Here is a 14,058-nt window from a genome sequence, read left to right as displayed (position 1 = left end):
GCCATGCAGAACATGATTTTGCTTAGTAACTATTTTGTTAGTTCTTTAAATCATGATCATGATGCACCGAGTGTCCCTGTTAAGTCTGTGCAGTGCTTACAGTTGGGAGAAATGACTAAATTAAAACATAGTGTCAGTGAGATACTTAGAAATACAATGCTGTCCAATTTAATCAGAGTCGCTCCTAGTGGCTGCAGTTGTAATACAATTTTCAATCACTGGATTCCTCTTTTTGTTGTTCTTTTTCAGTCTCAATGTGACGCTATCCCATGATACAACATGTGTCACCGGCATGACCTGCACTGATTATGATGGCCACCCAGCGCGTTCCTCCACCGTCGTACCAGGAGAGCCAACAGGTGAGTCACAATTGAAAAAAAAAATTAAACATTCGTAAATTAACCAAAGGCGGCACAGTAGTCGACTGGTTAGCACATCGGTCTCGCAGTTCAGAGGTGCAAGGGTTCAATCCCAGGCCCCGGCCTTTCTGTGTGGCGTTTGCATGTTCTCCTAGTGCCTGCGTGGGTTTTCTGCGGGTACTCCGGTTTCCTCCCACATTCCAAAAACATGCACGGCAGGTTAATGGAACGCTCTAAATTGTTCCGAGGTGTGAGTTTGAGTGCGAGCGTGAATGTTTTTCTTTTATTTTGTCTATGCATGCCCTTGCAATTGACTGGTAACCAGTTCAGGGTGTATCCTGCCTCCTGCCCGAAGACAGCTGGAATCGTCTCCAGCACACCTGTGACCCTTGTGAAGATAAGGGGATCAAAAAAATGGATGGATGGGTGGATAATTAATCAACCACCACCAAAATGTCATGCAGTTACGCAATTAGTTTGTACACATGGTGGCTGCCAAATATTCCTTCTCATTTCACCACTGTTAGCTCTACTTGCGCATTCACACACAACATTGAACAAAAGGAACAGCCATTTTAATATGAAACCCAATATTTGAATGAAACATTTCTGTCAACCATGTTGGCTGGTTGCAACATAATGGTTGGTCTTCCTCTGATCATGATATTTTGAAACTTTTACTTGTGCATACAAGACCTGCAATAAGTGAAAATTGCATCTCATGGCAAAGTGTGTACCTGACTCTCTTCAACCTAAAAGCAATATAGCTCCCACCTATTAAAAAAAAAAAATGTCAAAATGAAAAAGTTGATTAAAGCCGCGGGAACTTGCAGTCGACATATAAGTATTGTGCATATAATCATTATGATGAGCTAAAAAACATACATATTACATATACTGTATGTATAGTAAAACACAGGGTGCACCAAGAATACATGCATATACTAGAGCAAAATGAGTGTGTGCGATTACAAAAAAAATACTTAAAAATGCAAATGAAAAAAAATATGTATGCCCGTAAATACACATTTATAATCTGATAAAGTCAAATGTTCCTTAAAGAATCACGCGGCATGCCCCAATGTGTGATAAAATGTGCGACCAATAGGTCAGTGTTAATTAATAAACTCTGAATGTATCTGGAGCGAGCCATTGTCCCACGATGGAGACAATCCCACCGAGAGGAAGTTGAGCAGGTTCATCCTCCTCCTCCTCCTCCTCCTCCTCATCATCATCATCCACCACCTCTGTCTGCTTTCACCCAGAGTATTAATGCAGTAGGAGAGAAGCGGTATGCATGTTCGGAAAATGCAAATGAGAGCTAGTTAAGTGTGAAGAAGCTAATTTATTTCCCATTTCGTGCTGGGATTAGGATTTGAAGCGTTCACCCACCCCAACCTGTCACAAAACTGGTGGTGGGGGTGCTGGATCTTGAATTGCATAGACTAAAGAGAGAATGAACGATAGAGAGCAAAGGTTTTTTTTTTCTTATCCCGGTACAAATTCGAAAAAAAAAATTCAGGATAATGACAAGCAAAGTGTTTCATTTTCGAACTGCCAATTAACAGTTGTTCAACCGGACTCTTTAAATACCGTCTGACCCGCATGTTGTGTCACGTTTGATTAATTGAGTCTCGTGTTTCATTTTATTGAACAACTTGATTACAAAAGAGCTGCCCTGTCGTGCAAAATAATTCCATCAATTGTCATTCGTAGTCTGCCAGTATGAAATACATGTCGCATACTTGATTGCATTTGAGAAGTGATTATTAAAAGGCCCTACTCCAAGCTGCATGATGATTAGAATGATAGCAGTTGACATCGTTTACACACACATACACACACACACACACACACACACGCTGTCTTTTCTCTGTTTGGGCTGACTTTCGAACACATATCATTTTGTCCCCATGTTTTGGTTCACAGATGACGGGCACAACCCAGCAGAACAACAAGACCCCACAGGTCCATATCCCAGCAGCCCCTGCAGGAGGAAATAACTCTGTCAGTGTGACCCTTGACCCACAAACCCAACTTGAATCTGACAAGAGGGCTGTTTACAGGTTGGTACAACCCCTTTTGTTTTATGTATAGTTTGCCAGAGTGTAGTTTGCCAGTACCATGCTGTATGTTGCACATAGAGCACATTGAACAATAAAGTTGACTTGACTTGCCTTGATTTGAAATGTAGTCGGCAAGAATGACACGGTACCATAACTTCCAAGTACCGGAATAATAATGCAGCCAGACGCTCCAACTTGGTATCAGACCAAGCTGCAGCGTGTCAGCCGTCCAAGTCGCACAAATACAGATAGGTTGAAGTGGCTAGGATTGTTTTGGGCCACCATGTAGCTACAGACACTTCCCAGACCAGGCCAGTCGAAATGTATCAACTGGAATTGATCAAGGCATTTTACCGCATCACGCTTTCTCTGCATTTCAGATTCCCTTAACAAATGCCATCAATGTGATGAATAACTATCCGAGTCTGAATGTGTACTTGTTCACAGCTATCTCACTTGACTTGCATGATTTGCTTTTGACAAAGGATTGAATTTTAAGCCGAGGTCCTCGACCGCCTGTATTCACTGACGTACGGGCGCTTTACGCTCAGTGCATTTTGGGGACGGGGTGTGCGCTTACACATTTCATGCAGCCTCTTCCACAGCATTTTCTATTTACGTTTTTTTTGTTTAGACTACTCTCCTTCCTGACTACTGTCAATTTGTGGTTGAGCATCATAAACACATCATAAAGCCCCTGACCTACCCAATCTCCTGGCGTACCATTGCCTTGTCCATCCATTTTCGAATCCGCTTATCCTCACGGGGGTCGCGGGCATGCTGGAGCCCATCCGAGCTCTCTTCGGGCAGGAGGCAGGTTACACCCTGAATTGGTTGCCAGCCAATTGCAGGGCACACACAGACGAACAACCATCCACGCTCACAATCGCACTTAGGGACAATTCAGAATGTTCCATTAACCTGCCATGTATGATTTTGGAATGTGGGAGGAAACCGGAGTACCCAGAGAAAACCCACGCAGGCACACGGAAAACATACAAACTCCACACAGTAAGGCCGGAGCTGGGATCTAACCCACAACCTCTGCACTGTGAAGTCGATACGCTAACCACTCAAGCACCGGGCCACCATTGATATAAACTAGAAAGGAATACATCTTTCATGTGTACTTTATGGGGATTGCAAACATCATATTCCCGTCATTCATGTCAGAAATAACTGTTTATAAATTTTGGATCTTGGCACCATCCTGCAAATGATTCATTCACCTTGATGTGATATTTTCTTTCTTCTGGTCTGGTTGAAAATTTGCAAAATAGAAAAAAAAAAGGACTTACTTCCAAAGTGGGTTTTAGTATGATCTGTTCAATTTTGTTGACATACAGTACAAGCTTTTGAACATTGTGCTGTGGGGGGCAAGGCCACCTCTTTATGTTTAACCTAATAATTCAAAATCAATTCTACGGTATTGTTCATTTATTCAGAGCCGAGGCACCATTAATTACCATTTCTGTGCATCCATTTAGCATACCACTTACCCATGTCAGGGTTACGGGTTATATCAGGTGACGATCCTTACATCAGACTGGTCAGCACTCAACCGCAGGACACAAATTACCAACTAAAACAATCACATTATACCAGTTACAGTGGAGCTGTTGATCTTAGGTTTCTTGTGGGTCTTACTATATTATGTATGGTAAATTGACTCAATTACTTATACGTGCCAACAGTTATTTTCAAAGGTAAGCATCACAGCTCACTCCAATGAAGGGATATAGAATAATCTAATTAAAAAAAAAATCTATATATATTAGAGCTGACAGTTTAGCGCATTATTATCGTCATTCATTTAAATGAATTTTAACGTGATTAAATTTTTTCTCGTGAGATTAATCCGGCACATGTCACAGCGGACGTTACGTTGCTCTATAAATAAACCGGAAACAAAACAACAAGCGCGCTGCAAAAGTCCACGCCTATGTTTGTTTTGCCAGCCGTGGCAGCGCGAGACACCGAAAACGGATACTTAAAGAGTTTATGAATGGAAAGTTTACTTTTAAAAAGTTGCCAGATTGTTCCACTGACAAGACCAAAGTTACCTGGATGTTTTGCAGTTGTAAATTGAGCTATCATCATAGCACGTCAAGTCTGAAATACCACTTAATGGCCAAGCACACAGCTGATGTGAGTACCCCGCTCCCTCCTCTAAGACAGCTATGGATCATTTCAAAGCGAAGAAAATGGATAACACGACGAAGAACAAATTTGCTGAAGCCATAGCTAAATGTATGGCTACTGCATGCAAGCCTGTCAACATTGTCCACAGCTCGACTCAAGCTGAAATCATTCGCATTGCATCTAACGACTCCAGCGAGAGCCTCCATTACAAGCTATGTACAGAGATTGTACGTAGCGGAGAAGGCTAAGGTACACCAAGCGGGAGAAGACACTGTTTCAGGAGAGAAATAAGAGACTAGATTGATGAGCCTCTGGTGAATATAGAGCAGGTAGCCTGTTGAGTACGATGTATGCCACTGACGCGATTGTTACTTGTTTGGAACTATTTTGTGTGGAAGGTTACCGTGTTTCGTCTCCATATAAATAAAGGGGGTGGAGCTTCTCTGTGTTCGTCTGACAGTGACGGTGCGCTGAGGCACGTCGAGAGTTCAGAGGTGCAGTCGTTGCGACCACACTGAAAATAAAACGTCCCCAGTGTTTCCTCGAACCAAGTGTAGTCATCTGAAATGATGTCTCCACAAAACCATCGAGAGACTTCCGCGCAAGAAGGACCAACAAAATCAACATAGCCTGACTGCTGTGTTCAAAGCAAACAAAAACAAAGTATGCAACCATGGCTTAAATCCACTATAGGCTGAGTACTAGTTTACCTTAGATGTGCACTTTATAATTTTATATTGCTCTGTTTTGATTCCCTAAAAAGAGCTGTTAAAGGAGCTGTTGTGTGGCAAAATATTTTTTTCACTGTTGTTGATAGACAGTAATATTGTGTGAGAGATTATGTGTGAATAACTGCTCCAAGTGAAAAATGTTCATGTAAAATTGAAAATCGAAATTGTTGTTTCAGTAAATATTTGCAGTTTGCACATAGAAAACTGATCCATGATTCCATGTTGATGAGAGCATTAAAACTGGAAAAAATAGGACGAAAAAATGTCAAAAGAAATTCAGAAACGATAAAAAATGTGTGACTAATCACGATTAATTATTTTTAATTAGATTAAATATTTTAATCGTTTGACAGCTCTAATATATACATATATATATATATAGATGGAAAATATATATGGAAATAGACTAGCTCAATGTGTACTGTCGTATTCATGGTATATCCAATCTTAAAACACAATTTAATGTCAATAATGAGGATGCTCAATATTTTTTCAGAGATCGAGTCACATGCCAAAATCAAATGAATTATTCAGTACAGTCGATAATTCTGCTCCTGTTCATGTATATTGTAAGCACATGCCTCTCACAATTCAGAGGTTGTGGGTTAAAATCCGGGCACCAGGCTTCCTGTGTGGAGTTTGCATGCTCTCATGTTGCCAATTGAATTTTCAGCAGCTACTGCGGTTTCCTGCCACACTATTCCCAAAGTATCCATAGTCGGTTCAGGAAATTACTAAACTTCTTACGAAAATCAAAAAGAGAAATGGAACCTTACTTTTCACTAGAATATTGATGCACCCTTCTAATTAGCTTCTACTATGCATTTATGAAATAAATTATTCAAAATTTGGAGATTTTACCGGGCTGGATTATCTTCGTGTATAGACAATTCAATTGTTTTGGAGCCAAATGTGAAGCGAGGTGCCTTTTGTCTGTTGCTGTGTGTTTCTGTAATGATGACACTGCAGACTGTATGGGGTCGTCTGTTTGCCCCACTCCCTCGGGTCCCACCCAGGGGTACCCGCCGGCACCGTCTAAGTAGGTGCGAGCCCCTGCACTCAGGCCTGAAGCAAGCTGCTGTAAAATCCTTCGCGACTCCTCTGAGATACAAGACTTGCTTTGATGTGAGGTGAACAGCCATCTTTGGAGCAGTTTTTCTTGATTGGAGACTCTGCCTCTAATCATTCCCTCCTCAATATTGTCATTTTTTGGGGGGGTAGCTTTCAATTGCCTTTCTCGTCGTTCCTCAACCAAATACAGATTAGAAACTACCAGGTAGCCTCACAACATACTGTATGTACTGTATAGCGCATGGGATAATACCCCTCACTCCCAACCCCCACCTCTCTCTGCTTCTGAAAATAAGATAAGATATCCTTTATTTGTCCCGCAATGGGGAAATTACAATCAGAATTCAGAAAGGAAAAACGCTGGGTATGGAGAGGGAAAAAAAACCACGCTCGAACTATCCTCTTCCGAGGATAATTTAAGTCCAGGATAAAAAAGACCCTAGCACATGAATAAGCATTAGACAGTTACAACAAGTCACAAGACATAACATGTATGAGGGGGGGATGAATGGGAAGGGGGGCAGGGGGGGTAGGGTAGGGTAACCGTGACCCGGCCGAAATGACCAGCTGCACGGATTCACACGAGCGCTGTGCATGTCGAACCACGTCACGGGGGAAAAAGAATCGGAGCGATGAAGACGGTGATAACAAGGATGTGTATGCGCGTGTGGTTGTCCAGTTATGTATGTGTATGCGTGTGCAGGTCATAGCTGCTTCGTCGAGGTCTGCTCATCATGAAGACAGTCCCGGCTTATCAGTCCATGGCCGAGAAGGAGGGGGGTTGGTGGTGGGGGGCCCTAGACTCCATGCGTATTTCCATCCAGGGGAAAGGCCAGATAGCGTTGTTTGTTTTGGAGAGACGGCCGGCAACAATTCCAGACAGCCTTGAGTCCTTGGTCTGTATCTCTCACTGGCGCCGATCAGCCAATCCTCAATTCCTTTTCGAAGCGAAAATTCCAACGTCTCCATGGTATTATCGATCGCGCGGAGTCGCTCCAAACCGCAACAATATTGCGGTTGAGCTCAGTCACCGCTTGAGTCTGAGTGTTGGACATTCGCGCCAAGCCATCCAGAGTGACCGGCAGCTTCTTCACTTCCAATAGAGCTGCTCCCGTCGGTTGAATTTTGCGACAGAACAGCAAGCTGCCAACACCAAACAGCAGCATACCTGTTATCAAAAGGCCAATAATGTAGATGTCTTCCACGTCCTCCACGGACAGTACTGTCAGGCACACCGGTCTCCACTTTCTCCATGGATCCAGGGCGTATCCGGCAGCAAGTGTCCCCGGAGGGCAAGCAGGCTCCCCACTGCCTGCTCTTTCCGTCGAAAAAAAATTGTCAATTACATCGAGAGACCAGCCAACTAATTCCATGGTTAGTTCTTCGGATGAAAATACGGTAGGAGGCTAGGGAAAAAGTTGGACAAAAGACAGCACAAAAAGACTAAGTGGCGAGCAGGGAAAAAAAAAAAGGTGGGGGGGCAGGGAGCAGAGCAGAAAAATACATTGTTAAAAGCCCTTATGTTTTTCATTAGCAGCTTGATTGGAGTGTTTGGAACAGCTGTGATCTGTGTATCCAGGCTTTATTGCACTTAGATGCCGGTGAATTTAAAATGGCTTTTCACATGCAAAGCAGATGATGGAGGCATATAGCGTTTTCAGGTGCTACGCTCGTACAATGCATGCTCTATGAATCATGGTGGACTACATCATCAAAAATACATATTTCCACTGATGGTTGAACCTTTATGAACTATATTGGAGGTCTCAAACCTGCAGCCTTGGGGCCATATTCGATCAGTAGAATGATAGTTTGCGGCCCCCGATTTGACATCAATGTATATTGTTCGTGCAGCCCACCACCTTTTTTGTGTCATTGCCCTGGGCATTTTGTGTGTGTGTGTTTTAAATCACTTATTGGGCTACCTAATAGCTCAGGCTCATGACAGCTTTCAGTGAAACGTAATTCTGAAGAATGGTTGGAGTCTATTTTTTTTCCCCCCTCCTCTTCCCGATTTTTTTTCCTTCCACATCTAAGATATCGGGGATCTTAACAGCGACCTACCAGGCTTCTCGTTCCATCTCCCCCATGTTGCTGTCTTGACTCTGTTCCTCTGAACGGGTTGTAACTGTGTTTTTTGTATACATGGCCAGTAAATCAAATTCGGATTCTGAAGTAACATGAAGTGGAAGCAAAAGATATCTGTCATGTGTTTTTGAAAACCTGCCATTAAGACAAAGGTTAGCGATGAGAACGCCCAATTTCAACAAAAACGGGAGACAAGATTGTTGTGGTTGAGCACAGGGGCACCCCAACATTTCTTGAATGCCCAGAGAAAATTGCGGTACTCAAGAAATCAGACATCATTACTGAACCAGACATGCTGAGGACTATGCAAAGTAGCAGGGAGATGAGAGAGGGGCCCGGGTCAGCAATCTTGGAAATGTTCTCAAGAACCGTTAATGCTCTGAACTGTTATTAATGAAGATTGAGAAGACTGGATAAATTGTACGTTTTTTTTCCAATGCTTAAACACCCTATTTGTTGAATACTTAATGCAGCCTAGACACAGCAAAATTCTTTCTCCAGCGTCCTCACCATAAGTTGCGTTTGAGACCCTTGAACTATATCATTTTAGTCTAATACAATTAATGTATTAGAACATCATGGAACACACACACACACACACACACACACACAGAGGGGGGCATTCCGTCAGTACTGATGGAAAGTCCATCCGTCTGTCTCTGACGGACATCCATTTTGCTGACAAATTATATAATGGTTGAAAAGGTCAACTGTTTTAACTCTTTCAGGGACAGCGGTTACTACAGTGGACAGGTTATCAGGTTACAGGGTGCATGAAAGGGTTAAATATTGCAAAATATGCTAACATTGCTTTTCACTTGTTCGATGATAATCCTCATCCTCAAATTGACATTCCTGAGATTAGATAATGCAAAACATTAATATTAAAAATCTTTGGTGGTAAATAGTGGGCTAAGTTGTGAGAACGTTGTTACAGATATTCTTAAATTTTCTGAGCAAAAGTATCAGAATTAGAGCCTGGCAAAAACCACTTCTGAGAGAGAACGTGAACTAAAGAGGGCAAAAAAATTATGAGGAAGTTAAATGACCATCATTTTTATTCTTTATTCTATTTTTTTTACGCTATGCACAACCCTCATTTATTGTGCAATAATCTAATTGTAACATGTATTTATTACATATTTCGATGCATTTTTATGCTTTAGAAAACATTTTCAGAATTTTCGGGGGGCTTGACACGGATTAGGGCATTTACATGGAAAACGCATCTCTACTTCCAAGATTGATCGGTGGCCCATAATTATCGGTCAAATGCCAATTGATTATCATATGTATTTAATGGTTCTGCTCAGGATGTTCCTGTACTACAGCAATGACTTGACCATCTTAACCATGCCTCAAACTTAGTTTGTTGAAATTATTATTATTATCATTATTAAATTTATCTGTCCAAGACGGACAAAGAGAATATTGATGTTATTTTACAACCGCAATGTTCCACACTGGTTTGTTGTAAAGATAATTTCCCCAGAGAAGTCATACTTTTTTTTTTTTGTAAATGAATTTGCTTTTAAACTGGTCACTCTAGGGTTTTTTGTCCCCTTTTCTTTTTTTATAGCCGCTGATAATCAACTATTAAGCCGTGTAATCAAGATTTGCTCTACGCAGAATCAGGATTGTTCTCAGCGGAATCAACACTTTTTCTCTGCAAGTCCTTGAAGGACCGGACAACACAAAGAAACTGAACATTTAATGATTTTTTTTTTTCTTTTTTAAGCAAAGTGGTAATAGGATGCCCCCCCCCCCCCCCCCGACACGTCTGGACACTCTCTGAACTCACTGCATTAATCTGCATTGGTTAAATCGAATGCATATCACGTGGTAGCCATTTTGGGTAATTTGGAGAAAATGGTTACGTGGCTTTTTTGTGTTCCACTCATCTTTTTCCAAATAACCCTTTTGGATGACGCCTGTGGGAGGTAAACCCTATATTAATTAAATATTAATTAAACACAGTCTAGCATAATTAATTTAAAGAGATGAATTATTAATGTATTTGGGATCTTTTTTTTAAACTTGGATGCTCTCCAACACATAGCCCACCCTCTTCTAACAACCTTGGTAAAAGATGTTTTCTTAAAGGGGAAGTTGATATGTTCTATGCCCCTAGTCTAAAAACAGCGTTCTGATAAACATTGTGTTTTCGGAATATTAATGAACACAAATATATACACCTGTTTTTAGCTATCTCATGAGACGGCCATTTTGCCACTTGCTCTCAACTGAAATTGGTATCACAAATGCCTCAGGGCTCAGCTTGCATATGTTATATGACCAAACGCAGAAAACAGGTGAACCGTGATTGGTCGTTAACTGAGCCTCGATCTACTGTGATGTCATTTTCATGTGACAGCAAGTCGCAAAATGGCTGCCCCCTTTCACGGATGAAAACAGGTAGATTTGGCAAGTTATTTCATATTCCACAAACACAAGATTAATCAGAATGCCATGTTTAGACTAGTGGGCCACAGAACATATTCTTGTTTTTGACTTGACGTCCACTTATATAATCAAAGGCTAGTTCATTTATAGTTCACTAATGGGCCATGGTGATACCTCAGATTAGCATACTCCATCCATCCATTTTTGATCTTCAAGCAGGGTACACCCTGAATTGGTCGCCAGCCAATCGCAGGGCACACACAGACGAACAACCATTTTTTGGCACCTGACTGCAATGTCTTACAATATGCCATTCCATGGAACCGACCGGCTCATTAAATATGTGAAAAATATGCGATGGGGTCCCACTAATCACAACTGATACATTCAGCCTGATGTTATGTTGTGCATTTCATCTTTTTTTTTTTAATTTACGTCCCAGGTGTCGGAGTCCGGTCCCCAAGGGCTGGTGTCCTGCATGTTTTCCATCCCTCCCTGCTGCAACACACCTGATTCAAATGAACAGGTTCAATGTCAGGCTTCCACAGAGCTTGCTGGTGATCTGATCATTTGAATCAGGTGTGTTGCAACAGGGAGATGTGGAAAACATGCAGGACAGCGGCCCTCCAGGATCTGAGTTTGACACCCCTGATTTACGTCATTGCCAGTCTGTCAAAATATGTTTTCACCTGAAACTGGTCCATTGAATACTGTGCTTTCCAAAACAAGAGCTTGTATAGTTGACAGACAAAATGCATGTTTTAGGTATGTTAATCATACTTCTTGCAATTACACATGCAATCATTATAGCCCTTTTGATACAACAAAGGGTTCTGGGTAGAATTATTCTTCCGATTCTGGGTCAATGGACACAGTATGTAAACAAACAAATGAAAATCATTTTAATTTTAACCTCTCACTGCAGTTAATAATCTAACCAACAAATGATTTATCCGTACAACTAAAAAATAGCAGAGACAACTCGAATTACTAGATGTGCAAAAAATGTATCATACTAATACGTAACTTGTTACCTTAACATAAAAGGACTGTAATTTGAATTTGACCCCCCCGCCCCTCCCACCCACCCACACACACACAAATTGTGCAAAAAGACAGTCAGGTACTATCTAGAACCAACAAACATTAACGTGAAAGCACAGAGCATGGAGGTATCTGAAAAGATTTGAGAAAGAAAATGAAAAAGGTCAAGAATCAAAACCTCTGCCATTTCTCTTTTTACCCACAGGGATTCAATGTTGTTTCCTTTTCTTTATTTCTTTTTTTTTAAACTAATTACGAGAATTGCGATTTTTTTTATAAGTGGACCCAGATCCCTCTCTGTATCTCTTGCTCTTTTGTTTGACGCGGAGTAAATGTGTGATAGGGGAATTAGCTTGATGAGTTGGGGCATTTACTATAAAGATCCTTCTGGAGCCTCTGCACTCTATTAAAAAAAAAAAGCCTGTCTTTTATTTCTCAGGTTACACATGAAGCATTGAAGTGATGACGGCTGGTTCTGGCGAAGAGATGCGTGTATGCTCTTCATTGAAAGAAGCATTGCTATTGTCTCTTCCAAAACTGAAATATCCTGGTGATGTTTAAAAAACTTGGGAAGGAAACTACCTACTGCTTTAGAGCAACTACTTTTACACGCATTTGTTTGATCGTGGTCTTCACCCTGGAAACTTTGGGATCAGCCTACGACATGCGCTGCATCAGTCAGCGCCATAGGCCATGTTTGACGGGATTAGAGAAGATAGGAGTTGACCGCCACTAGCCACATGGATGATTTAGTCGTGTTGGTTCTGTTTAGTAACCTTTGTGACTGGATGTATTGTGTTTATTTTTCTGCTATTCATTTCCCCGTTGTCGTATTTTACACTTGGTAATGCAACTCACATTTTCAATGGCAAGGGGTCAGGACAGTGGTCCCTCTAATTTTTCCATGCGTCTGAGCATTCACACGAACTTCCTGAGCATTCCTTGGACCACGTTGAGCAACATCAGACATGCGCACGGCAGACCAAACCAGTATCACACCTGTCCAAAACCTGCGATGAAAACAAGCGACGTAATGTAGTATGTTATGGAAAAAATCAAATCACCTTCAAATCTCAACTCAACTGTATTTAGAGAGCATTTTAAAACAGCCATCACTGTATACAAAGTGCTGTACATGGAGCAACTAGCATATATACTGTACAACAATAAAATAATAAATCAAGAGCAAAGACGGTGGAAAGCACCAAACAGTAAAACTAAGATCAAGTCTGAGTCATGCTGCGTCAAATGCCAAAGAATACAAATGAGTTTTGAGGCGAGTTTTAAAGATGGGCAGTGAGGGGGCTTGCCGAATGTTCAGTGGGAGGTCATTCCAAAGAGAGGGACCAGCAACGGAAAAGGCTCGATCCCCTCTGAGCCTCCGCTTAGTTCTTAGTACTTCTAATAATGTCTGGTCCGCAGACCTGAGGCGCCGGGCAGGTGCGTAGGGGCAGATGAGCTCAGAGAGGTAAGGTGGCGCGAGGTCATTTAAAGATTTGAAAACAAATAATAGCATCTTAAAAAAGAACTCTAAATTGTATGGGGAGCCAGTGAAGGGATGCCAGAGTAGGAGTTATGTGCTCCCTCTTACGAGTACCAGTCAAGAGGCGAACAGCAGCATATCGAAATATCATATAATTGAATCGAAATTTATGACACAAATAAAATAGGCCCGGGCGGCCCGGTGCTCCAGTGGTTAGCGTATCGACCTCACAGTGCAGAGGTACCGGGTTCAATTCCAGCTCCGGCCTCCCTGTGTGGAGTTTGCATGTTCTCCCCGGGCCTGCGTGGGTTTTCTCCGGGTACTCCAGTTTCCTCCCACATTCCAAAAACATGCATGGCAGGCTGATTGAACTCTCTAAATTGCCACCAGGTGTGAGTGTGAGTGCGTATAGTTGTTCGTCTCTGTGTGCCCTGCGATTGGCTGGTAACCAGTTCAGGGTGTCCCCCGCCAACTGCCCGAAGCAAGTAGGTTCCAGCGCGCCCCATGACCCTTGTGAGGATAAGCGGCTCAGAAAATGGGTGGTTGGATGGATGGATGGATAAAATAGGCCCAAGTTTGTTACTTTTATTTTAACACACAGGTTATTTGAAGCATGATTGATGAAGCCGATCGGTATAACTCTGGTCCCACATTGTCCACTTATAAATAAA

The 14,058-nt window shown here is 41.9% G+C and overlaps 1 protein-coding gene across 1 annotated transcript in view; it reads left to right on the top strand.

The window, feature by feature from the left end:
• LOC147193460 (homeobox protein PKNOX2-like) overlaps positions 1-14,058 on the top strand; it is a 143,113-nt gene that overhangs the window by 94,936 nt on the left and 34,119 nt on the right. Inside the window, exons 3-4 of the mRNA XM_086131237.1 lie at positions 250-359; positions 2,289-2,425. Of these exons, the coding sequence (XP_085987363.1) occupies positions 309-359; positions 2,289-2,425 (188 nt within the window). The 5' untranslated portion in view covers positions 250-308. The remainder of the gene's footprint in view (positions 1-249; positions 360-2,288; positions 2,426-14,058) is intronic.

The sequence above is a fragment of the Hippocampus guttulatus genome, chromosome 15 (assembly GCF_054856545.1).
Source record: "Hippocampus guttulatus isolate MCC_2025c chromosome 15, RoL_Hgut_1.0, whole genome shotgun sequence".
Classification (NCBI taxonomy): Eukaryota; Metazoa; Chordata; class Actinopteri; order Syngnathiformes; family Syngnathidae; genus Hippocampus; species Hippocampus guttulatus.
Note: the sequence above shows the minus strand (reverse complement) of the source record. Positions and strands in the feature narration are given on the sequence as shown.